Genomic DNA, 24,108 nt, shown 5'->3' with positions numbered 1-24,108 from the left:
CGTAAGCTTGGAACTGACTGTTTGTTTACCCAAGAATTACGTATCCTCTCCAGTCTTCGTGTACCTGGTATAAACCTTTTCCAAAGTGGCTGCCATTTTAATATTCTTGTTGTTGTTGTTGTTGTTGTTGATGTTTTTTTTTATTCAAGTTAGCCCTTCTTGCCTCGTTCAAGATAAAATATTCTTTTGCTGATTTTTGAGTGTAAGAATACCAACAAAAGAATCAGTTAAAGTGGTAGCGATTTTGGATTAAGGTGTATTTCTGCCTCATTTTGATTCTGATTTGATTTTCTGATTTGAATTTTTTGATTCATCTTCGACAGTGGACAGACAAAACATAGATTTTCGAACTCTCGGCAGCCAAGCAGTTGCTAACCTACTTGGAGAGGTAAAGGTTTCTGTCTTGGTCACTTATCATATGGCTGTGTGTTGTGAAATGCAGTTGAAGGGCTCATTGGAAAAGGGACGTAAATAATGTTTTGGCATGACTGCGACACAGCGGCAAAATGAGTGCGCATGCTCCGGGGATTTGTGATTCAATCGTGAATCGATTACGAATGCTCCACTTCAATCGCCAAATTCACACCTGTTACCACACTATTTTTTTTGTTGAATAAGATATGTGATGGAGGAAGTTCGAAGGAACCTTTCCTGAAAGCGGCAACCTTAGCTATTTTGATTTGGGCTTATCCACGCGAAATGAGAACAAGCAATGGGAATTTTAAAAAAGCGGCCATTTTGACGAGTAAGATTGCTCACGCGTGACGAGCATGCGCAGTCATTTTGCCGCTGTGTCCATGACTGCTGTCAAATGATGAGCATGCGCAATGCCTTCATCCCCAGCCGCTGGCCGCAAGCAGTTTCCCGCGCAAAACGTCAAAGCAAACGATTGCTACAACCCGGTGTCGCGCAAAAGTTTCGAGTGAACGTCGGAAGAACGTTAAAAATAAGAAACAAAAGGCTTTTACTTCGAGAGCTCGAAGCATTCAAGTTTCTTGTGAGTCTATGAGTTTACTAAAACATTTTGAGACTTGTTATAAACGTTTCAAGGTCTTTTAAAGCGAAGTGTTTCAATTTCGTTGGAATTTGACAGGTTCACATTTGGAGAGCTAATGCGCGTGCATTCCTTGCTGAGTTGACTGGAGTAGTTAGCATAGTTCCCAGTTAACGCGTCCCAAAAACTAAATATCCTCGATACTGAAATCTTTAAATTACTTATATTATCTCTGTTGCCTCTTCTTATCTTATCGTCATCGCTGAAGCTGTTTACTAACTGGAGAGCATGAAACAAAAATTCAAGAACTTTCTACAAGGATTTGCCAAATAAGGTGCTTGTTCCTTTGCCGAATGCTCGCCTTCGGCTAAGAACTCTGCCGGCTTGGCTGTTCTGTCTTTCTTGCGTTGTTGTTGTTGTTGTTTTTTACAACTGTAGCTTTTGAAAATTTTTTTGAGCGCCAAATGGATCTCAAGATCAAAACACAGGTTCTCCTGTCGGGTTTCTATATTGAAGTCTGATGAAAGGCCATGTTATTTTGCGCTTACCAGCGTATTTCTTTGTGTCAGTGTAATGAAAGCTTTGCTTCATGTTTTCAGGTTTTGTTGGCTAATCAACTGCAGATTCCAACTTCCAAAAATTCGTCTGAGAATGTGTCTAAAGATCGCGAGTGGAGGTGAATTATCCTTGTCTTGTAGATAAAGCGGTTTTCAGTTAAGTGTCGCAAGAAATCTTTCGCGTTTGCTTTGGTTTTGCTTTTACAACGCTTTGCTATCGGTTACTAAAAAACTCATGAACTTTCTCAACCCAGAACACAGGTCACCCAAGCTCTATGAACGTTAATGTTGACCTTTGTGATGCTAAAATGAAGTACGATTTTTTTCCATACAAAACCTCATAATTTCACTGTTATGCAGCGGTTATACCGTGACACTCAAATTACCATACGTGATTATAGCATTACAAAGGTCATAATAAACGGTTGAAGAGCTTGGTCTACCTGTGATCGTGATTAGAAGTCAAAGCAAAACCAATTGGTTATTTCCGAGCTGTTTTGTACCTCATTATGAAAGCGGGGCTAAGTGCAAACCTTCCATGTGAAAATAGACCTTATCACTCGGGTCATGTTGAGTCACAGGAGAATAAAAAGCTTTGTTTTTGCACAGCAAGCCTCGCACTGAATTCGCGTCTGGGCGAGGCTTTCCGTGCGAAAACAAAGCTTGTTATTCTCCTGAGACTCAACATGGCCGCCGAGTGACAATTCATCAGTATTTAACGGGCGCGAAGGTGCCTTTTCTTCCCTCTACCTGCGCAGTATCGCCATCTTAAAGTACATCTTCTTTTCTTTCTAGTTGTCAAGGCATGGAAAAAGACGTTAGTATTTTTCAGAAGATCAATCCAGGAGAAAAAATTTACAGGTTTAGATATTTACGTTTTTGTAACTTTATTGATGATTGAAAAGTTATATCTTTTATTCCATTTTCCTCTCAGTTGATAATGGGTTTTTATTGACCAAGGGTCAGTGTGGCATTTTTGCTCGGAATCTAGTTTGCAAGAAATTTGGGTGCTGTAAAGTGGTTATAATTTTTTTTTTTAATTTGAGGATGACTGCTACTGAGCAGTACTTTCCTGTAGTGCTGTTTATTATGTTAAACAAGGTGGTTCTAATTTTTGAGTCTAGCTGAAAACCTAAAATGTGACCACTCAAATGAAAGCTACTGAGCATTACTTTCCTGTGGTGCAGTTTATTATGCTCTCCAAGGTAGTTCTAACTTGTGATTCTATTGATGGAGTCCTGAAGTGTGACCATCCAAATGAAAGCTATTGAGCAGGACTTTTCTATGGTGCCGTTTGTTATACTGTACAAGGTGCTTTAAACTTTTGAGGTTGTGGATGAAATCCGCCCGGTCGAAAGCTACTGGGCAAAATTTTTTAGTGTCTGTTTGTTTTCAATACTTAGTAGAGCGAACTTTAGGATCTTTTATTGTACACGAAGGAATGGATTTTTTTCAGATATTTTTTTTTTCAATATTCTTGTTTTTTCTTCGTCCTTCTTCAGTTTCTTAGGCAAAGGATTGATCAAAGTAAAACCGTCTGCAGTGTGGGAAGCTGTCAGAAATCACATGAGCCGTCACGTGTACGATAGAATGCTCAAGGTAAAGACATGACTTTTTTTGTTTTGGCGTCTTGCCCTAGAAATTCATAGAGTGGATAATTTTATACAATGGTAACACGTTAGTCCCCAAAAGTGAGCGGAATCTTTTTTCTCCTTACAGTTTTATGACATTTTCGAAAAGTGTGACATAAGGGAGCTTAAGCAGCGACGACGGCAACGGCAACGAAAACATCACTTGAAAATATAACTTTATTTCATTTGTGTTATTTCGCGATTATTTCAACTCGCTCAACTTCAACAGAAACGGCGAACTATCCAGCAACCAAATCGGCTGGAGTGGCGTTCAAGTTCAGAAAATTTATGAAAAATTCAGCTTTTTGTGTTTACGTTCTCCACAAATCCTTTAATGGGGTCATTTCACATTGTTGTTCTGTGGAGGACGGCAAAGAAATGTACCAACATTTAAAACGTACGTGCAGAGCGATTGTTTTTCCTAATTAAACCTATTGTTATGCGGCGTTGACGTTACCGTCGTCGTTGCTTAAGGACGGTGCCTTCTAATACCGACGTACTTTTGCGCGATTAATGACTATGCGGGAAAAGCAGATCTTAGCAAGGGTTATGGAAATCCAAAAAAAAAAAATTGGGGGTAACCACACATTTTTTAGAGATAATTAAACAACAATTATTATAAAAAGCAGTAAAATACGAAGCACGGTTTGTCGTTTTTTTTCCAAATTAAAGCTTTTTTTATCTCTGAAAAATTCATGGTTACCCCCAATTTTCTTTTTGGATACTAAGAGCACTTGCTAAGTTCTGCTTCTTTCTCATAGTTTAAAACCGCCCAAAAATATCCCTGCTAGGCATCACCCTTAGGAAACCCGAGTATCTCGAGATGCGCAAAACGTATACGCAGTAGCAAAAGTAGGCACCGTCCTTAAGTTCTCTAATTAAGCTACTGAGCAGGACTTTCCCGTGGCGCTGGTTATTATGTTGTACAAGGTGGTTCTAACTTTTGAGTCTGTGGATAAAAATCTTAGAGTCTGACTTTTCAAATAAAAGCTACTGAGCAGTACGTTCCTCTCGTTCCGTTTATTATGTTGTAAAAGGTGGTTCTAGGTATTGAAACTGCGGATGAATTCGTAAAGTAACCATTCAGTCGAAAGCTACTAGACAGTAATTTGTTCAGTGATGCTATCTGTCACCGAAAGAACGCCGTCTATTGGTGATAACACTTGAGATCACCCTTGGCAAACCCGGACAGGACTTAGCCTTCGCTTTGATCTGTGTGTTTTGTTTTCACCAAACAGAAAATTCAGCTGATCAGGCAAATTGACGAAGAATCTAAAATACGTGAGTATGGTTATCATATTTAATTTGAGAAATTAAACTTAACTTAGTCAAAATGAATTTTTCTGTAGCCCATGTTATTATCGTTATCACTATCATCAGTGTTATTGCAAATTTCTTCAAACCAATACAACTGGACTGAACAAATTATAGTACATATTCTTTTCACCTGTACACCACTCTCAGAAGACTATTCATTTTAATAGTTACTTTCGTTATCCCTTTTTCAGTTTACTTGCATCACGAAGCAAAGCAATGCATCTTGAAACAAGCCCGCGATTGTGTTCTCTTGACGATGGAGAGAGAGGAGGTAGGTAACACCGTACCAAATAGGCCATTTCCGAGTGGCTGTGAACCTCATTATGAAAGCGAGACTAATTGCAAAGTTTTAATGATGAAAATTAGTTTTCATTCATATGCAAACAACACTAATTTTCACATAAAAAGCTTTGCATGTAGCCTCGCTTTCATAATGAGGTTCACAGCAACTCGGAAAGGGCCTATTAAAACTCCAAACACGCTGTTATAAGTAACGCGCACAACCTGAATGAAACTTGAAATGATCTTAATGGACTATGGTCTAAAGAAAAACAAACCTAAATTGGTTTACTTGCGCCATGTCTAAGGCGTAAGGGAGCTGGTCATAACAAGTTTGTTCAAAGAGGACCCACCTTGTCAAGGGTAGGGGGGTTATTGAAGACACCACCTATCTCATGAACATTACCGACAAAATGTTATTGGCTTTAAAATTTGAATTGACACAGAAATATTCAGCTAGCAAGTGTCAGGATTGCTAAATAAACAAGAAAAGTGAGGTTTGAATCTCACTGTCATTTTTTACTGCTGAATAGAGGGGTGGCTATGCAATAAAGACACCATCTTTTGAGGTTGAGGAAGTGGGGTGCAGGCAGAGGCCACCATCTATTTTGTGGTTCGGTGGGTCCTGTTTGAGTGTAATGGTTTTGACCACTTCCCTAACATCTTTTTTTTTTTGTTACCAACACAATAAAGAGGCTTGTTTTAGATTGGTTGCTAAGACTGTTTGAAGGTTTCCGCCGCTTTCTTGGTTTGGGGTGAGGGAAGGGCACTTACACGGTTAAATTAAAGCACTATTACTGTATGAGATTAGTCGAACCTTTCTAGCACCACCCGAAAAACTTTAGGGCATTCAAAATTTAAAATTATCTTTGGTCAAAGGTTTTTTTCTTTTCCTCATGCTATCTCACATTTCTTTAAGCCGGCGACAAACCTGGCGATTTTATACGCCGATCGCGGCGAATTTGATCGCCAGCGAAAATCGCAAGCGATTTTCGCCAATCGCGGCGATGTGGCACTTCAACCTTGTTCCCGGGCTCCACCGAGGGGCATTTTGAAAAGTCATGTGGTAAAATCGCCCAATCTGATTGGTTGACTTTACTGGCGATTCGCAGTGATAAGCGTAGAAAATCGCGGGATCGGGCACACTTGGCGAATGCCGGCGAATTGAATCGCCGATATCTGACATACCAGATATCAGTAATTTTATACGCCGATCGCGGCTATCGGCGTATAAAATCGCCAGGTGTGTCGCCGGCTTTACTTGGGCTAAGGCTCAGTGGGAAATATTCGTGGGTTCACTTTAGCACTTAAACATCCACTGCAGAGTTAATTCTCTGATTTAACACATTAAAAAATGATGATGCATTTTACTTAACTTTATTTCCTACATTTATTGTAGTCCGAGAAGTACGTTCAAGCCTCCCTATCGGTACAGTTGCCGGAACTACCTCCATCTAAGGATATTATAAGAGCAAAGGTAGGAACAGTGTTATTCGTGTGAAAAAATGAGGAAGGGCCGAGTATAAAGATCAACATTCGGTGCGACTTGTTGCGCTACAAATGCTACCTTGCAAGTTGTAATTATTTGTCTCCGTCTGCCAGATCACGTGATTCAATCTGATCTATTTCCAGGTGTACTCCTCTGGTTGGATAATTGAGCCCGTGAAGCAGGATGGTCAGGTGTATTCTTCGGTGTCCTACCTTCTGCAGGTAATTTGGTGCAAAATCGAAACAAATGTCCGCTGTTTTTCTCTTGGAGGAAAATTGTTCAGTGTTCACAGTTATTCGATTGTGTGAAGGATGTTGTAAATCCCGTTTCTAAGCTGAAGTTCCATCGGCTAGCTTGCCAGTACCTAAAATGTCTCCGCTATAACAAGTTAAGATGAATTGTAAGAATTCGCTCCCCTTTCTAAACTGAAGTCTGATCGGCCAGCTTGCCGCCATCCTTTTCGGCTAAACTGTTTCCGTTATAACTCCGTTTAAATTACTATAACAAGTTGAGACGCATTGTAAACATTTCAGCTTTAATTTCTGCGACCTTTTAAGGTTACTTTGTGCGAACCAAATTTCCTCTAATCCCTTTCTGATTTCTGAATTTTTTATGCAGCATTTCTTTGCTTTGTACTCCATTCCTAATACTCCAGTTCTACTTTGTATTACTTCAAGTTAATCATGGCTGAAAACTACTGATCCGATCAGTAGTTTTAGGAAAGGCTTTTCTACCATCATTGTTTCAGGGGTTTTTTTTTCGGCATCAACAACAAAACATTCCTGGAAAACATGCAACCTTTTTATAAGTGCGTGAAGTTTCTTGTGGAAATTTTGGCTGTGATTTTTATTTCTTTTCTCGTTTATTTTATTTTAATTTTATTTATTTTTTCATTTGTATTCTCATTTCCTCCCGTAGGTCGACTTTGGAGGTATTTTTCCCGCGAGGTTGATGAACCTCGTCGCTCGCCGTCAGCCACTTTGCATCGCTTACCTCAGAGACTACTTAGAGAAATCCCAAGATTAATCTGATTAATCTGATTGATACGCCCCGTCCACACCCAGCCATTTTCCTTTGAAAACGCAACTATAAGTGACTGGCTTAGCTAATAACGTCTTGGTAGGAGAGTACATTAATGTGCTTTATTTTTTTAAGAAGCAATTGGTTTTATAATGAGAGCGAGAGAGCCATCTTTTTTGGCCAGTTGTTTTTAGCAATCTCGCCCCCAGAACCCGCGCACCCTTTAGGCTAGCGGAGGCCACACGTCTTGCGGTAGGTACTTCATGACTTGCTTCCTTGGTGCTGACCAAAAGGAACGCAGCCTATGGGAACGAGATTGCTTTTAAAGCGGTGTCAAGGGACCTCTTGATGACGTCAAAGCAAAACCAGTGCTATCGCATCAGACCAACAGAGCGGTTTTCGAATGATTGTCGGAAAACCAAAACCAAAGTAATTACTGTGATCAATCACAACAGAATTCGAAGGAAAATGGTGTAACTGGCGACAAGCGCGGGAAAAAGGGTGCGATCAAGGCACGAGTGGTTTTGGTTTGGCTTGAGAAAATGGTGCGACCTTTGCCAACCACTCACAGAGCACAGTAAAGTAAAATCAAATTAATTTTGAAACTTAACTGAAAACCGCTCTAAGAAGAAAGGGATTTCAAGAATCAGTCAATTCAGAACAAAAATGAATCTAGCTTGTGCTAAGCGCAGAAAAAGAAATGCTAAGATTAATACGCGGGAAAATGTACTACCGTCACAAGTCTTTTTCTTGAGGCTAATTACGCGTACCAATTAATCGGACCGATTTGGCCCAATTTGACAAAAAAAGGAGTGAGTGGACAAAATCGACCCGATTCATAAAAATCTGTGGCAGTATTATGTACAGATTTTTTAAATCAGGCCAATTTTTACCCCGTTCTACACCAACAGAAAAAGAAATCGTCTGACAAATTTTGACGTCCAAATTGGCTCATGGGATTGAACCTAGTAATCGTAAGTGTGAATTAACCTTAAGCCAAGTCGCGAAAAACTAGCAACGGAGACACAAATGTCAAAACCTGGCTTTAAAAGAGTCTAGTGCTAGTTAGCGGTATTAGGTCTTTTTCTGTAGAGGTCAACTCTTTGGCATAGCCAAAAATTATCTTACAACAATCCTGGGGCTAGGTTCAGCTGAGTTAAGGTTTATTGTTTCTTGACAATAATCTATTGCCATTATAACAATAGGCTGTTGTTCAGGAACAATACTTAGAATGTCATCGTGAATCTGCATTGCCCCAGGCCAAAATTATTGAGACAATTGCACAAAACTGACAACGTAAAAAGGCTTTCACTTTCCATTTCTCGAGGCTGTGTCGATCTTTTCACGTCCCCAGAAATTCTGGCCAAGAGTGTAGTTAACAGTGAAAAAATCTTTTAAACGAACATAAAAGGGAGGGAGGGACTTAAAGGGAATAATTGAATGCACAATTCCCAAGTGATTTGTTCGATCGATTCAAATGAGATTGAAAATCCATTTATTTCAAGCCTTTAATAGCTATGATTAAACGAAAGCAAATTGCAGTTTTCTGCTTTTGTGTTTAATTTCTTTTGTCGTTGAAATCTTGGTTTAGTCTTTGTCGTTGAAATCGTGGGTTACAAAAATTATAATTACAGATATTTTTTCATCCTGGAAACAGGAATTGTTGATAAGAATACAGTGAACTTGTTTTGTCTACGCTTGCCATTCAAGAAGTCTGTAGTATACCGATAATTATTGCGAATGTCTAATTAATTTTTGGCTTATGTATGCTAATTAAATACCTAAGTGACTAGAATCTAACTCAGCAAAGTATAATACTGGTGTAACTAGTTTGTTTTTTGGCTAGAATCGGTTAGGTACAATGAACAATTTTAAGCTGTTTTAATCTCTTGGTAAAATCGTGCGTACGTTGATTCAAGGCTTCATTAATGAATATGTTACGGCATATGTACATAATATACAAAGCAATTGTGATTTACGGTGAGTTAAATAAGTTTGATCGAGTTCCTTGAACCAAAGAAACATGACGTGTGTAACTAATGAATTGTGCTTTATTAACAGAAATTTATGGGAGATGTAAAAACTTTTCGAGTATTAAACTGATATAAAGTAATGCGTGCCTCGGTCGAACACATCTAGCTATACGAAACCTTGCTTTGGTAGCGTCTGTTTGTTTCAACGCGCACTAAAAATATAGCCCGTCTGTTGGTCCTCATTTGCTAAGTGTTAAACATTTTTATCGGATATAATGGTAGCACCGATATCAAAGGACTTTTTATCAGTTGTCTGGCGTCTCCTTGGGTAATTCTTTTAAGTCACCCTCTGTCCCTCGGCGAAGATATCGGCAAGTTCCGAGCGATTTAAACTGATCTTCCAGTGTTGGACTTTGCTGAGCGCTGCGTTCATTTGCCAGCGCTTTGAGACTGCCGCGCCTTGCTGCTTCCCTTAACTTGAGGTTTCGTGGAATAAGCGGTGAAACTTTGTCATTCCCTTCTTCTACCCCCGTCAGGATTGGCGGTACCAAAGTTGGGCGACGTTCTCCGTGATATGAAAACGAGCGGCTCGTTTGGCGAGAAAAAACCGGGGAACCTCTTGGCGATTCAATGTCATTATACGAGCCTCTCCGACGCACCAAATCTTCCCGGCAAGGTGGCGAAACGCTCAGGTTGTCCCAAGAAAATAACGAGTTTCGTCCACCTAAATTTGGAGAAGTTGGTGCTGATTTCACCTCGCTTTTTATTGCTGGTAATTTAAGCGTATCGTCCGAATCTTCTTTTGCACTCGATCTTGCATCGTTCTTTGCGCCGCTTGGTTTGGTCGATGGCATCATTAACGTTAACTTTTCCCGTAACTTTTTAGCCTGGAAATCCATACTCTTTGCAAACTGATTGCGTTCATTTTGCATGGAGTCGTTTATTCTTTGGTTTGTACTCTTTAGAATTGAGTTCCTTACAGCCCAATTTCTTTCCTTTACCGTTAGTGATGACCCACTCTTAGGTTTGTCTTTCGTGGTCTCCATTTTTGCCAAGGCCTCATGCAGTCCTCGATTCCGTTGCTAGCGAGTTTGCTCGGTTTAATTCTCAATATCCTTGTACTTACTACACTAATGAGCTCCCGGCGCAAGAAAGATCAGTAAATTAAAACCTTAGCGGCTCATAATTGGAAATTAATCATTGTCCTATTCTTTGACTTGCCAATATTTCATGAACTTCTTTTGTCCTCGATAGCTAAAGACATGTAAAAGGTTGCCGTTCTATTTATAACGCGCGATTGAGGGTCTTTGTTTAAGTCTTTTGTATTGGCACACAAGGAAATCCGGGCTTAAATGCAAAAATTGAAAGCAAATCGAAGTTCGATTTATTAAAAACACTCTGCCTTTAAAGTAACTTTCCTTCCCCCCAGCGCCAATAGCAACGAAACAATCTGCGTGATGCAAAATTTAAATTTATTACAACAAGCAAAGTAAACGAGAAAAAGATGAAACTGACCTCCAATGAAAAGTTCTCTTAATGTTTAACGCAAACAACAATTTTAAGTGCATTAACGTGGATTTTAACACTACGCTTTAGGGGAGGGGTGGGTATCGACGTGTTTCGTACCCTTCTCTTGATTCTAAGATTAATCAATTTGGACTAGGGACCCCCACCTACTTCTTAAAGAAGTGCCGCCAAAATATTACAATGTAATATTAAAAAAACTGACTGACTGAAACAGAAAACCTCCAAATCGGGACGCAGTAAATTATTTCTTTGAAGAGAAGTGCTTGCACTAAAACTTTAGAACTTAGAAAGTATTTCGACAGCTACAGATAAGTCAAAACATTGGTTTTGCTGTAAGAACAGCCTGCCGCTAAGTTTATTTATTTACGAAAGTTTGTCATCTTAGAAAAAGGAAATGTCGTGTAGCTTGAAGGCATAAAATGCAAAAATTCGTCATGAATTATTTTCAAGGTAGGAAGGTAAAGGTTGATCTTGATTCGAAAGAGAAAAAAGAACGAGAATTTTCACAGAAACTACCGCATTAAGAAACAAAACAACCTCAAAGCGAACGACAAAAGCAATTAAAATCAGACAATTAACTTTTTTAAAGACTTCTCATTGGGTAGAAATTAAATTTTAATACTCCTTACATTGAAATTAAACCATATTAAAACAAAGAAACTGTAATTGTATTTGACAAATCGCTGCCCTTTTTCTCTACCTTTTCCAAGGTAAAGTTCAAATTTTATGAAGTAACCAACTTTTGAATCAAGTGAAATCGATCGTTCAGTAGAAAGCGGTTGAACAACAGTTAATGATTTTACAAATTACAGTCGAGCCTCCCTTTGCGACCACCTCTCATTAGCGACCACTTTTCCAAAATACCAAAAGTTTTCAAGTCAGATTACTCTAGATGGAACCTCTCGTAAGCGACCACCTCCCGTAAGCGACCACTTTTAGAGGCGATTGTTTAAAATTTTCAATTGTTTTGAACCTCCCGTAGGCGACCACTTGACAGACAATCTGTTGTATCTCTCACGGGTGGAAATTGAAATGTGTCGCTGTAAAATATTGGCCATATCATTACAGCGGACGCCGTAAATCTCACAGTCTGGCAAAAGGGTTAGGTCTCCGCAATTACCATATGTAAATTACCCAAAATTTAGACCCCCTGTGGTCTGACCTCTGGTAAGCGACCACCTCCCGTAAGCGACCACATATCCTTGACATTGTGGGTGGTCGCTTACGGGAGGTTTGACTGTAGTCGCAAGCTGTGTGGCGACCCTGAGCTTTGCGATACGTACTGGTGTATTTCGTCAATTAACCATTCCGCGGCGGCATATTCCCAAAGGTCCAGCAAAAGCTAGGTACTGGATACGAAAGATGGTCAGGAGTTCTTTGTACGCCGGCTGAAGATGATATTGATGATCTTGATATCGATAATATTAATGGTAAAACAGCTCATAGATATTCGTAGATCTTGAAATTTGTGTCGTTTCTCCAGTAGAAAGATTGAATTTTTTCCAGATTTAAGGACGGTGCCTACCAATAAAGAAGTACTTTTGCGCGGTTTAAAACTACGTAAAAGCAGATCTTAGCAAGGGCTATTGAAAACCAAATGAAAAATTGGGTGTAACCACGAATTTTTTAGAGATAATTAAGCAACAATTGTTCTAAAAAAAACAGTAAAATACAAAGCAATGTATGGCTTTTTTTTCCAAATTGAAACTTTATTATCTCTGAAAAATGTATGGTTACCCCAAATTTTCTATTTGGATACCAAGAGCACTTGCTAAGTTCTACTTTCTCAACATAGTTTTAAACCGTGCGAAAATATCCCTGTATTAGTAGGTACCACCCACAGGAAACCCGAGTATCTCGAAATGCGCAGAACGTATGCGCAGTAACAATAGTAGGCGCCGTCCTAACACCCTTCGATGTCATTGTTGTTTGCGCACCCACTTGTGGCCTATGTCACCGCTCGTGTCTGACGTTCCCTTCCCACCATTCTCGTACCCTGAGTCCTGAAGCTTTTTAGTCAGCGGTTGGTGACTGGAACTAAGCGCTGACCAAGAAGACTGATGACTCTTGGTACGAGATCGTCTTCCCATCAGCCCCAGTTTGGACTGGCTTTCTCACATCCATGCCTCATAAGCGACTTAAGCCTGGTTCTCATATGCCGCCGAACTACCTGCGACGCAGCCACCGGTACTGCCTGGGGTACTGTTTCGACACATGAGAACATACGGCAAGGACCTGCAATGGTTGTTGTTGCCGGCAACAACAACCATCGCAGGTCCTTGCCGCTTGCAAGCCTGTGAAGCGGTGGTTCTTCCGGAACGCCAGCGAAAAAAATGTTTTATGTGAACGGAACCGGCGATCGTCGGCGATGTGCCAGCGGCAAATATAACCCTAGCCCACAATTCATTACGTCCAAGATAAAAAATCATCTACCAAACAAGAAGATAAACTCGAGAAGACAAATTAACCATTCTGTTTACCTGAAGTGTAGCCTCAAAGCAGCAAACAAAGTATGATACTGGTCGATACTGTCCGTGCTGGCTCCTTTCTCGAAGCATAGGGCAAACCCAAAACTTCCGCTTCCGTTTTTCTCGTTTTTCTTCACGCTTTCTTCGTATGTATCTCCTTACAAGCAACAAAACTAGCGAAAACTAGCGACCAATTACCAGAGTTCTATCCATGTTTGTTGAAGAAATGTTGAAAACTGAGCGCCAAACGATACCGTTTTAGCGCGCTTTTTTAAATTCACCGAGGGCACGTCCCAGGTCACCATCTGCGCAACCACTGCGATTCACCTGGGTTGAAAAATCACGTCAACCGGCGACTGCAAGGCAGGTCATCGCAGGTAGGTCGGCTGCATAAGAGCACCAGGCTTTAGGTAGGTGTCAGGCAAGAAACCCCCGCGTTTATTTCTCGTACACTGGGACCTGACAATTCAATCAGTTAATTACACTACCCTCGTTCAGTATATTGTTACGTTGAGGATCGTATTTACAATCGTATTTACAACTGCCTTACAATGACAAAATTGTTTTGTTGCGTTTTTGGATTTTGCCGTTATAAAGAACAATACATGCTGTAGTCCGTTTGGCCTCCCCCTCCCCCTCTTGTATACTCAAGTTGGCGTAAGGGTCAAGAATAAAGAGTTGTTGCCGAGAATACCATAATCACTAGTTGAACAGACAAGCACGTAAAAACTCTTCTGGATTCAGATTTTTTTCCATTTTTCGATGAGCGTGTGATTTTTTGAATTATAAGCTGCTTCCTGAAATTATTGCCGGCGTAAGTAAACTTGAAACAAAATTGAAAAAAGAAAATCAAGGAGACAAAACAATTACGGATGCGTGTTTTGAGCGTTTATTAGACAATTGGTCAACACTGAAATTCATCGTTTGTAAACACTGTCGCGTAAATAATTTAGAGCTTTAAAAATGCAGGAATGCGATGGAATGAAAACGTTTATTATTATTGAGAGGTAACCTCAGCAGATCAAAGTGTAAAATTTACAACAAAGGACTTTTTCCGAAACAGTTACGTCGTTGAGCAGCATAACAATTAGTTTTACTGCGAAAGATGGATTAAGGAAGAGACGTGAGACAGAATATTGATTAACTTATTTATTCTTTCTGTAAGACGTTCATTTATTTCAAAGACATCATCAAGCGTTTGGTATTGATTTTAAACTCATTCATTCGCCAGAGTCTTCTCGTTTGGTTTGGCTCGGTGTCCTGATATAGCGACAAGCTTGAATAGCGCGAAAAGCGTCTTCCAAATTTTGATGTAAAGCTTTTCGTCTTTGTGCCTCAATAAGCAAATAATTAAACGGGTTTGCAGAAGAATTTGTCTCATCAACACTTAAGTCTGTGCCATCTTCTAGTTGTAAACTTGTTGCTTCGTCATCAGCGAGATGCAGTGCCTCTTCTTTTAATGCTATCATCTCCTCTTCTGGTGCTAGGGAGGAAAATTTTACCTCTTTTTTAACTTTGCTTTCAGTGGAAATGAAAACTTCAGGGCTCAAAGCCTGATGTTTTGATTCCAATGGCGATGCAGGGCGTAACTTTGAGTTCTCCAGTTCGCTAACTCGCTGGCAATCCTGTTCTAAAATGCCGCGCGAATGTTTCCTTTTCATAATGTTATTCTTTTTAGGCTTTTTCTTAAACGGCGTGGACTTTCTCTGTTTCGTTTTACAGTCTGCGCGTTCTGTTTCGATCGGCGGAAGAATGAGTTTTCGTTTTTCACTTGCGCGGCTCTGTCGACTTTCGAAAAGTCGAAAATTATCTTTAATAGGGAATATAGCTGATGTTGGACTGCAGGTGCTACTCGAGTATTGATCAACATCTTTGCTTTCCTCGTTTAACTCATCGTTAGATCCATCGGGTTTGTCAGGATAACAAATCAAAGGCGGAAATTTTTCTTTGCCGTTTTGACTGTCAACACAAGCGCTGAGCTCTTGCTTTTTGTTTCTCTGGATATCATGCCAGCGTTTATCGATTTTATGCTGCTTTCGTTGCATTCTCCTCTCTTCTTTCTTCAGTACTCTTGTTCTCTCATGTTTTTCGGTGTCAAGTCTTGCGGACAGCGCTTGAAATCTTGCGTTCTCGGTCATATTGCTCGGCGCGACCTTTTTCTTATCTTTCATTCCAGTTGCGATGTGAATTCCCAGTTTTCCAATGTCCGGTAAATGGATTCCCGACATCTCGAACTTGGAGGGCGCGAAGACACTGAACTTGCCTTGAGATTTACAAGCTCAAGTCCTGTTTAATGTAAGATATAGGATGCGCTCTGGTGTTTTCACAAAGCGTCTGTCCATACGTACTGCGGTGCGCTGATACATCTGCAAGCCATCTTGACATAACAAATGGATTGGTGCTTAAATTGTCAAAAATGTAAATGAAATGCCGCCACTTGTGTCGAGTAAAAGGAAGTCGTTGAGTACACAGAGAGCTTTGTGTTAAACAAAATAAATTATGGATGCGTTTAAAAAAGTCTATAATGAAAAATGTTGGAGTTTTTATATTTATTTTTAAAGGTTGGTTTACTGTGCCGTAATTTACGCTCATTTTCATTTATCGAGTGGCATTGCCATGGGACCTCATGGAGAATTTGCTGTACGTTAGTCAAAACGTAACAGCTCAAATATTTGATTAAGAACTTCTTTTCTAACATGAAATTACTCTCAGTAGAGCACCGGGAGGAAATGGCTCTGAGAAAGAATAAAATTGCAATCAGATTTTAGCTATTTTTCCAAAGTACTCAACAGGAATTAAAAAAAAATTGATTGCAATCTATTTCCATCCAAGCCATCCGCGGCCGAAGATGAGTGATACTAGTTCCTGCGCACTAGTAAGTTTATAGCTAACAAAACTAAACAACTATTTTAACGTTTACATCCATACAAATATGTTTTTTGGCTATTCAAAAGTGACACTAAAAATGGGTAATACCGCCCCTTTAAGCAACCTCAATTGAAAGATTTCAAACTTGAATCATGTCATTCAAAAGAATAAGAGCGGTTATTTACAAGTTTAAATATATTTAACCAACGAAATTAGGGAAAATATTCTCCCACACCCTATAGCGTAAAATGTTGGCGAAAAGTTTAGGATTGTATGGAAACAAATACAGCAAGAATAGTTGACTTGCCGTGACTGTCAACAACTTCCGTAAAGTGTAAATTTACGGAAGGTTCCGGACCGGTCACAAACACAACCACTGTTTAAATTGAGCATGATGCAACGACCGATTGAATTAGACAAATCGGCGCAATCTGATTGGCTATGCGAGGACGTTCTAATTAACAATTATTAAAAACTGCATCATTGTATAATGCAATTTGAGGGATTTGATTGGCTTAGCGGCCATGGTATATGAGCAATTATACCATGGCCGAGAAATGGCGACCATTAAATTGCCTTCTGGTCGTTCTTGCACAGCGAAATCAGTAAGATCTAGCAATATTTCTCGGTTGTTTTTAATAAAACAATTATTCCACTTGCGCTTGTTGGATATGAGATGATTATAGCCAACTCGGCGCTACGCGCCTCGTTGGCTATCTATCATCTCATATCCAACGCGCGCTCGTGGAATAATTGTTAATTAGATTATGAGCTCGAGATTTCTATCGCGTGATAGTTGATGAGGGCGAAGCCCGAATCAACTATCACGCATAGAAATCGAGAGCGAATAATCTAATTGTTTTAGTATAAATCTACTAGTTGTTCAAAACTAAACCAGTAAATTATCTATTTCCTCACCGCAGACACTTCGAAAACGCGAAGAAGCGGCCGCCATTTTGTTGAAAACCGCTACTCACTATCTATCACAGAATAGATAGCGAGTAGCGTAGCCAATCAGAGAACGGCATTCGTGATAGAACACTAGTAGATTTATACTAATGTTCGATAGACTGCCTGGAAGGGCTCAAGCAGGGAAAATTGCCGAACTCACAAACCAACTGCTTAAAACTGAGAAAGAACAAAAAAAAAAACATTTTCACCGACATTTTTTGTTAGTTCAATTAAGATCTCGGTGACTGGGTCAGTTATGCTAAAATTGAAAAAACTCGCCCTTGGGTTAGGTGTCGGTTTGGATCAACCTACAGAGTGACAAAATGTTGTTACACTTTCGCCTTTTTCAAGATCGCGTCTTCTTCCTTTTCCCACCATTCACTGGAGGTAAGAACTTCGCGCTTCGCGCTGCGAAAGACTCTCGCTGTCGTGATAACCTGACCTAACGGAAAATGCCCCCTCCCCCCCCCCCCCCCCACACACACATACATAGACACCGGTTGATAGGGTTAAGCGTACAATGCACCGACAAAGTAGCTTGGAAATGAAATGCACCTATGAGAGGGCCAAAACTTGAGCCGGATCGTACGCATGAGTGAGACACGTTTCAGTATAAAACTGATGGTAATTGTTCAGGGAGTGTGGTGAACGCAATTCGGAAGTCCAAAGTCTGAAGTCTGAAGTCCCTCCTCTGCCACGATATGTACGCTTGACCTAGCCTGTGAACAGGCTCCCAAGTGGGGTATAGCGCGAAGACAAAAATCGAGCTCATAGATTGAGGAGGGGGAGAAAGATTCATTCGATTTCCAACTCTCCAAACTGTAAGCCGAAGAAGGTCACAAATTATGCAAATGTAACCGCGCGAGATTCAAACGATTCAATGTGTCAATCGTTCTTGCAAATCTGTCGGCAATCGCCTATCTAACCAATCAGAGGGTGATACCAGAATCTGGTATCACAAGACAGTGGCACTCAAAGAATGTCCACAGGCCCCGCTTTCTTTCTTCCTCGCCCCATACCGCGCTCCGCTCGCCCGGCTCGCCGATTTTTCTTTTCCCCACTTGTGAGCCTGTTCACAGGCTAGCTTGATCTGGCCTTGGCCTAGCTTGACCATAGTTAATTGAAGGCAATGGTTATGAAACCTGACAAACTTCTTTGTTATATGTTTTCGTTTGCCTTTTTGGCCTTGATCTTGCACAAACAACAATAGAATTTGGAATGTGTTGGAGCAACTGACCAATCGAAACGTTTTTGTTAAGATATTCAACTGTGGTGTGAACGTTTAAACAAAGGATTGTGCAGGGGCGCGGCCCTTCCAACATAAATTGCAGCACCATTGTTTTCAAGGCAAGGTTTCATTACCAGTAACTATGGCTTGACCTAGCCTTGACCCGGCTAGCTTGACCTGGCACGACGGTTAAGATGTCTGAAGAACTCGTCGAAATAATGCCTGAATATTGGAAAAAACGCTGGATGGACAATAACATTGGGTGGCACAGAGATAAAGTGCACAATTTACTCGTAAAGTATGTTCACGAGTTAACTGGTGGAAGGTCGGACTTGCGAGTGTTTGTTCCTTTGTGTGGAAAATCTCGCGATATGTTATGGTTAGCTGAACAAGATCACAACGTTGTGGGAGTTGAAGTGGCGAAGCAGCCGATTGAGAGTTTCTTTGAAGAAAACGACCTCACGTTTTCAGTGGAGAAAGTCAAATTAGCCGCGGCTGTCGACCCGGTCGATGTCTACAAGTGCGTCGAGAAGAAAATAATCATCTTCTGTTGTGATTTATTTCTTCTCTCAGAGGAAGACGTTGATGGAAGGTTCGATGCAATTTGGGATCGCGGTTCGTTGTCTGCTATGCAGCCTGCAGTCGATAAAAGAGGCAAAAGATACGCGAAAAAAATACATTCGCTTCTGGCTGCCGATGGAAAGTACATGTTGGAAACCCATTTGTATTATGGGGTAGATCGTGGAAAGAGCACGCCGGCGAGCATCTCGGACGAGCTACTGAATGAAATTTACGAAGAGGACTTTATTCTAAAGGAACTGGAAGTGGAGCGGCTTAGAGTAGATCAGGAGTGGAAATGTTTCTATGACTTGAACTGTCACTTGATAAAACCCAAGAAAAATTAATCTACGGTTCGTTTAGTGTGGAGCCATGCGCGTTACGTAACGAGAGTTAGTTGGCCGACATTCAGTATCAAATTGTTGCTAGATTAATATTAGATTTTATATCTAACCGTCTTATTCGCAGTCTATTATATATTGCACATGAAAACAGTAATACGTATTGATGGTTAGTCATAAGTATATCAGGGAATTGCCATTCATTCGTTTGCTTTTGGATAAGAACTTTAGTGTTACTTATTTTGTTCGGCAAGGACGCCTCGATTTAAGGAAGGACGAATGCTACGAAAGATTTCGCGTTTCGTTTCGTTTATTTATGATCGATTGCGTGGTGAAGTCGTGCAAAACGTAAAATTTACAATGGAAGACTTGAGAAGCAGGAGCAATATTTATGCAACTTTTACCTTTTGCACGAATTCACGTAATCATAAATATTCACAGCACGTGAATAGCCGTGAAATACATTACTTGCCAAAAATTTCGGACGTTGAAATTTCGGACGTTTAATTTTCGGACACTTTTTCCCTCATTTCAGACAAATTTCGGATAAAAATTTCGGACACTGCGCTGAAACATGCCTAAAGTAAATTTACGACTAAAAAACATGAATTAGACAGAAATAAAATCTGTGAAAATGATAGTTTTACTGTACCTTCAAGGTTTTACAGCCGGATACAACTCAATCAAGTTTATACATCAAGCAATGTCTCAAACATTTTCCTTTCCAGTGATAAAGAGAACGACTGAGCAAAGCTGCCTAATCCGAATTCTAGCCATATCAGGTATATTGGCTTTGAATATGTGATGCCGTCGCCCAGAAAGTACTTTTAAAGTTTTAGGGTGTCAGTAAAACGCGGGGTCGGGGCCGGGGTCGGGGTCGGGGTCGGGGTCGGGGTCGGGGTCGGGGTCGGGGTCGGGGTCGGGGTCGGGGTCGGGGTCGGGGTCATTTTTTCTTTTTTTTTTCTTTTTTTTTTCCTTTTTTTTGTTTTTTTTTTTTCAACATCACAGGTCATTTGTGGGTCAAATGAGGATTAAAACCAATATAAAAAAGTTAAGTCTCTAAAGCTTACTAGCTTAGGATAGGTCATCGGTGACAACACTTGATACAGTTCCGTATTCTGGCGGACTTTGGTTCCGTGAATTGACTACCTTTTATTCTTCCAAGAAACGAAATGAGGCAAAAAATACAAGGTACGAGACAATATATTTCCTGGAACTGACAAATTCGTGAACTAGAATGTGCATGAACTTACTATGAACACCCTCGGCGCCTTCCGTGCTGGTTTATTTCCGAGAATGAAATAAACATGCGCTCGAATTCCTTTGTAAAGCTCGGCATTTGAATAGAATGTAGAACATTTCTCTGGAAATCTTTCCGAAAAAGACGCATTGACGGACAAAAAAAAGATTCAAAATACTTTAGAGACAATTGTTATTCTTGAAATACTTGTGCTGTAATATAAAGAAAAATTCATAGTTTTATACCGTCAATAAACTAGGGAAATTTCTACGAGAACTCTGAAATCTCATTGCCGACATCAAAACTGACATGTAAATAGGCCTTATCACGGTTTTCGACGCCATTTTGACGAGTAGGCAAACAGGTTTGAAATACCAGTGTTTGTATGGAAATCCGATGTCAAATAATTTTCATAAAACATCGCTGCTGAAAAATTCATGAATTGTCTCAGTTCGGAAAGATTTCCAGAGAAATGTTCTACATTCCATTCAAATGCCGAGCTTTACAAAGGAATTCGAACGCATGTTTATTTCATTCTCGGAAATAATAGTCACGCGTGACATGGATTGACTGTAACAAACGAGTACGATCATGGAAGGCGGCGGGGGTGTTCATGAGTTCATGCACATTCTAGTTCAAGAATTTGTTGGTTCAAGGAAATATATTGTCTCGTAGAAGAATAAAAGGTAGTCAATTCACGGAACTAATGTCCACAGAATACGGAACTTCATCGAGTGTTGTCACCGATGACCTATCCTAAGCTAGTAAGCTTTAGAGACTCAACTTTTTTAGATTTTTTCACCCACAAATGACCTGTGATGTTGAAAAAAAAAGGAAAAAAAAAAGAAAAAAAAAGGAAAAAATAAAGAAAGAAAAAAAGAAAAAAAATGACCCCGACCCCGACCCCGACCCCGACCCCGGCCCCGCGTTTTACTGACACCCAAAGTTTTATACTATACTGTAAAAATTTCGGACGGTTTTATTTTCAGACACCATTTTTGTCCGAAATTTAAATCGTCCGAAATTTTTGGCGAGTAATGTAGACCTGGGCAAGTAAAATAAAACTCTTGTTAGTCTGGATAAAAGCAGTGAGGAAATTAATCAGTTTAAGAAAAACACGACACTCCTGAGTTTTACAGACATGTTTCGGCAGTTGCCTCTGCCATCTTCAGTGTAAAATGTAATTTGTTGTTCATTTCACACTGAAGATGGCAGAGGCAATTGCCGAAACATGTCTGTAAAACTCAGGAGTGTCGGGGTTTTCTTGAACTTAAAAGTCTTGTTCGGATCGAGAAAGCGAATAACGACTGATACTTGACCAAGATTCATCCCGGTGAGGGTAAAAGGGGACTCTGTAAAACGTAGATACGGACGGGCGGATGCGGACGGCGGATGGCGGATGGCGGACGGCGGACGGCGGATGGGGCTTTTAAAAAAAAATAGGATGTTGATACTGTTAAATTTATCGGTTAATTGTCACCTTCTAAGAAATACTAGCTTTGGCTACTTTTTTTTTTAAATTTGAATTAATTTATATCTTATTGTTAGGCAAACAGCGAAAACGCTATAGAATGTTTCGTCTCGTTTTTCAGCCAAATCAGTCTGAGTTTGCAGCTAGTGGAACTCCATACATTAGGGCGACACACCATCCGACAAAACAACACGTCCACATTCATGAAAATTTGCGGGATAATCTGATTAACGGGAAAAGTACTGTACGAGCTCTTGTTAGGCATTATAGATTGGAAATCGTGGTTATTGTTCGAACAGACAGATCGATACAAGTTATTAAAAGATTTTTTTAAGATGTCCAAAGATTCCTCTGCGTAGGATTTGCGAACGTGTTTTTTTCCTCCCAGGAAATCTGCACACAAGCGACGTTTCCTTTCAAGTTTTGATTAAGAGCCGATTTAGAGCCGGTCGCTGATCAGCTTGGTCTTGAACAATCGTGACGAATTAAAGATCGCGATTTTGTTTGTGGTCCCTCGCTGAAACGAACATGAACTTCTCGCGCTTGAAAAAATGTCACTTTTTTTCTCTGGGAAAATTTTGTGGGTTCCATATTTGGGCGTTTTGCGGGTCACGAAAAAGTTACGTTCTGCCAAGATGTCTGATGTCGCGAAAGCTCACGCAAAGCATCAACCGGTTGGTTAGACAAGTTTAAAAAGCTATTTACAATTAAATTCTGTTTTCTTTATTTCGTTTCTTTACATTACTGTCTCATTAATATTCATATTTTCGATTATACGGACTCTCGATTATCCGGACTATTTATTCAAGTCCCAACGAGTCCGGATAATCGAGGTTCGACTGTACCAAGACGACCCCTGATAACTAGGGACTGAAGGCCGCCGCCGAGACAACTGGGGGAAAACCAGAAACTTACCGAAAAACTGTTTTTCTGTCAGATAAAAAAATCTGAATGTTCAAAAAAGAGAAAAACCAAAATCCGCAAGAATATCAAAACCGAAAAGACGCAAAACCCTATCAAAAAAAAGTCTCCTATTGCAAGGAAAACGTCGCTTGTGTGCAAATTTAAGGAGAAGAAAAAGACTCGTTCAAAAATCCTACGCAGAGAAATCTTTGGACATCTTAAAATAATTTTTTAATAACTTGTATCGATTTCTCTGTTCGAACAACTGAACCACGATTTCCAATCTATAATGCCTAACAAGAGCTCGTACAGTACTTTCCCCGTTAATCAGATTATCCTGTATTCTAAATGTTCATGAATGTGAACGTGTTGTTTTGCCGGATAGTGTGTCGTACTAATGTATGGAGTTCCAATGCAAACTCAGACTGATTTGGCTGAAAAACGAGAAGAGACATTCTATAGCGTTTTCGCTGTTTGGCTGACAATACGATATAAATTAATTCAAATTAAAAATAAAATAGTCAAAGCTAGCATTTCTTAGAAGGTAACAATTAACCAATAAATTTAACAGTATCAACATCCTTTTTTTTTTTTTTAAAAGCCCCATCCGCCATCCGCCGTCCGCATCCGCCCGTCCGTATCCGCGTTTTACAGAGTCCCATCAACATCCTATTTTTTTGTTGTTGTTGTTGTTAAAAAGCCCCATCCGCCATCCGCCGTCAGCATCCGCCCGTCCGTATCCTCGCTTTACAGAGTCCCGGGTAAAAGGCCGAATGAGTTTGCGGAATGGCATGTGGCATGGCGTGCAGAATGGCATAATTATGCGAAATGCGAATTACGTGGGAAATAGATTAACTGAAGAGCGCGTCATGTTTTCGCGCCAATTTTATAAGAGCAGCAGCTTTTTTGATGCTGCGGACTCTTGCTGAATATTAACAACAATTCGAGGATTTGATCGTCTGGTTGTTGATTTGGAAGAAGTGAGGGTAAAGAAAGCGATGAAAACTGTTTATAGTTTTAGCATTCAAGGAACAATGAGTAAATAAGTAAATTAAATTTGATCTTCACTTTACTGCATGGCATGCGACTTCGGTTGACAAAAATAACGTGCGTGGCAACGTGAAGTCTTCTCAGGACAAAGATTGATCCTTTTAAGGACGGTGCCTACTAATATCGAAGTATTTTTGTGCGGTTTATGACTACGCGGGAAAAGCAGATCTTAGCAAGGCCTATTGGAATCCGAAAAGAAAATTGGGGGTAACCACGCATTTTTCAGAGATAATTGAGTAATAA

At 40.1% G+C, this 24,108-nt stretch overlaps 4 protein-coding genes and 1 long non-coding RNA gene across 5 annotated transcripts in view; 2 read left to right on the top strand and 3 right to left on the bottom strand.

Moving 5' to 3' along the window:
- Nucleotides 1–9,400, top strand: part of LOC146473369 (uncharacterized) — a 31,047-nt gene extending 21,647 nt beyond the window's left edge. Inside the window, exons 16-24 of the mRNA XM_085118596.1 lie at nucleotides 324–388; nucleotides 1,594–1,670; nucleotides 2,347–2,412; nucleotides 3,054–3,150; nucleotides 4,421–4,463; nucleotides 4,691–4,770; nucleotides 6,178–6,255; nucleotides 6,411–6,488; nucleotides 7,186–9,400. Of these exons, the coding sequence (XP_084974722.1) occupies nucleotides 324–388; nucleotides 1,594–1,670; nucleotides 2,347–2,412; nucleotides 3,054–3,150; nucleotides 4,421–4,463; nucleotides 4,691–4,770; nucleotides 6,178–6,255; nucleotides 6,411–6,488; nucleotides 7,186–7,293 (692 nt within the window). The 3' untranslated portion in view covers nucleotides 7,294–9,400. The remainder of the gene's footprint in view (nucleotides 1–323; nucleotides 389–1,593; nucleotides 1,671–2,346; nucleotides 2,413–3,053; nucleotides 3,151–4,420; nucleotides 4,464–4,690; nucleotides 4,771–6,177; nucleotides 6,256–6,410; nucleotides 6,489–7,185) is intronic.
- Nucleotides 8,369–11,351, bottom strand: LOC146473368 (uncharacterized). The gene has a single exon (XM_085118597.1). It carries the CDS (start codon nucleotides 10,304–10,306, stop codon nucleotides 9,566–9,568), a length of 741 nt encoding a protein of 246 aa, XP_084974723.1. The 5' UTR covers nucleotides 10,307–11,351; the 3' UTR covers nucleotides 8,369–9,565.
- A 533-nt stretch (nucleotides 11,352–11,884) lies between these two features.
- Nucleotides 11,885–24,108, bottom strand: part of LOC146473364 (uncharacterized) — a 32,174-nt gene continuing 19,950 nt past the window's right edge. Inside the window, exon 3 of the long non-coding RNA XR_014866428.1 lies at nucleotides 11,885–12,024. This is a non-coding gene — a long non-coding RNA (uncharacterized LOC146473364). The remainder of the gene's footprint in view (nucleotides 12,025–24,108) is intronic.
- LOC146473367 (uncharacterized) lies at nucleotides 13,525–16,585 on the bottom strand. Its single transcript, XM_085118675.1, has one exon. It carries the CDS (start codon nucleotides 15,481–15,483, stop codon nucleotides 14,476–14,478), a length of 1,008 nt encoding a protein of 335 aa, XP_084974801.1. The 5' UTR covers nucleotides 15,484–16,585; the 3' UTR covers nucleotides 13,525–14,475.
- LOC146473366 (putative thiopurine S-methyltransferase) lies at nucleotides 17,570–19,719 on the top strand. Its single transcript, XM_085118674.1, has one exon. The coding sequence runs from the start codon at nucleotides 18,497–18,499 to the stop codon at nucleotides 19,205–19,207; it is 711 nt and encodes a 236-aa protein (XP_084974800.1). The 5' UTR covers nucleotides 17,570–18,496; the 3' UTR covers nucleotides 19,208–19,719.

Source organism: Pavona decussata, unplaced genomic scaffold (assembly GCF_977016875.1).
Source record: "Pavona decussata unplaced genomic scaffold, jaPavDecu1.1 SCAFFOLD_94, whole genome shotgun sequence".
NCBI lineage: Eukaryota > Metazoa > Cnidaria > Anthozoa > Scleractinia > Agariciidae > Pavona > Pavona decussata.
This window is presented reverse-complemented; position numbering and strand designations above follow the sequence as displayed.

Coding starts and splice junctions, on each gene's coding strand:
- LOC146473368 (XM_085118597.1), bottom strand. CDS start 10,306: ATGGAGACCACGAAAGACAAACCTAAGAGTGGGTCATCACTAACGGTA.
- LOC146473367 (XM_085118675.1), bottom strand. CDS start 15,483: ATGTCGGGAATCCATTTACCGGACATTGGAAAACTGGGAATTCACATC.
- LOC146473366 (XM_085118674.1), top strand. CDS start 18,497: ATGTCTGAAGAACTCGTCGAAATAATGCCTGAATATTGGAAAAAACGC.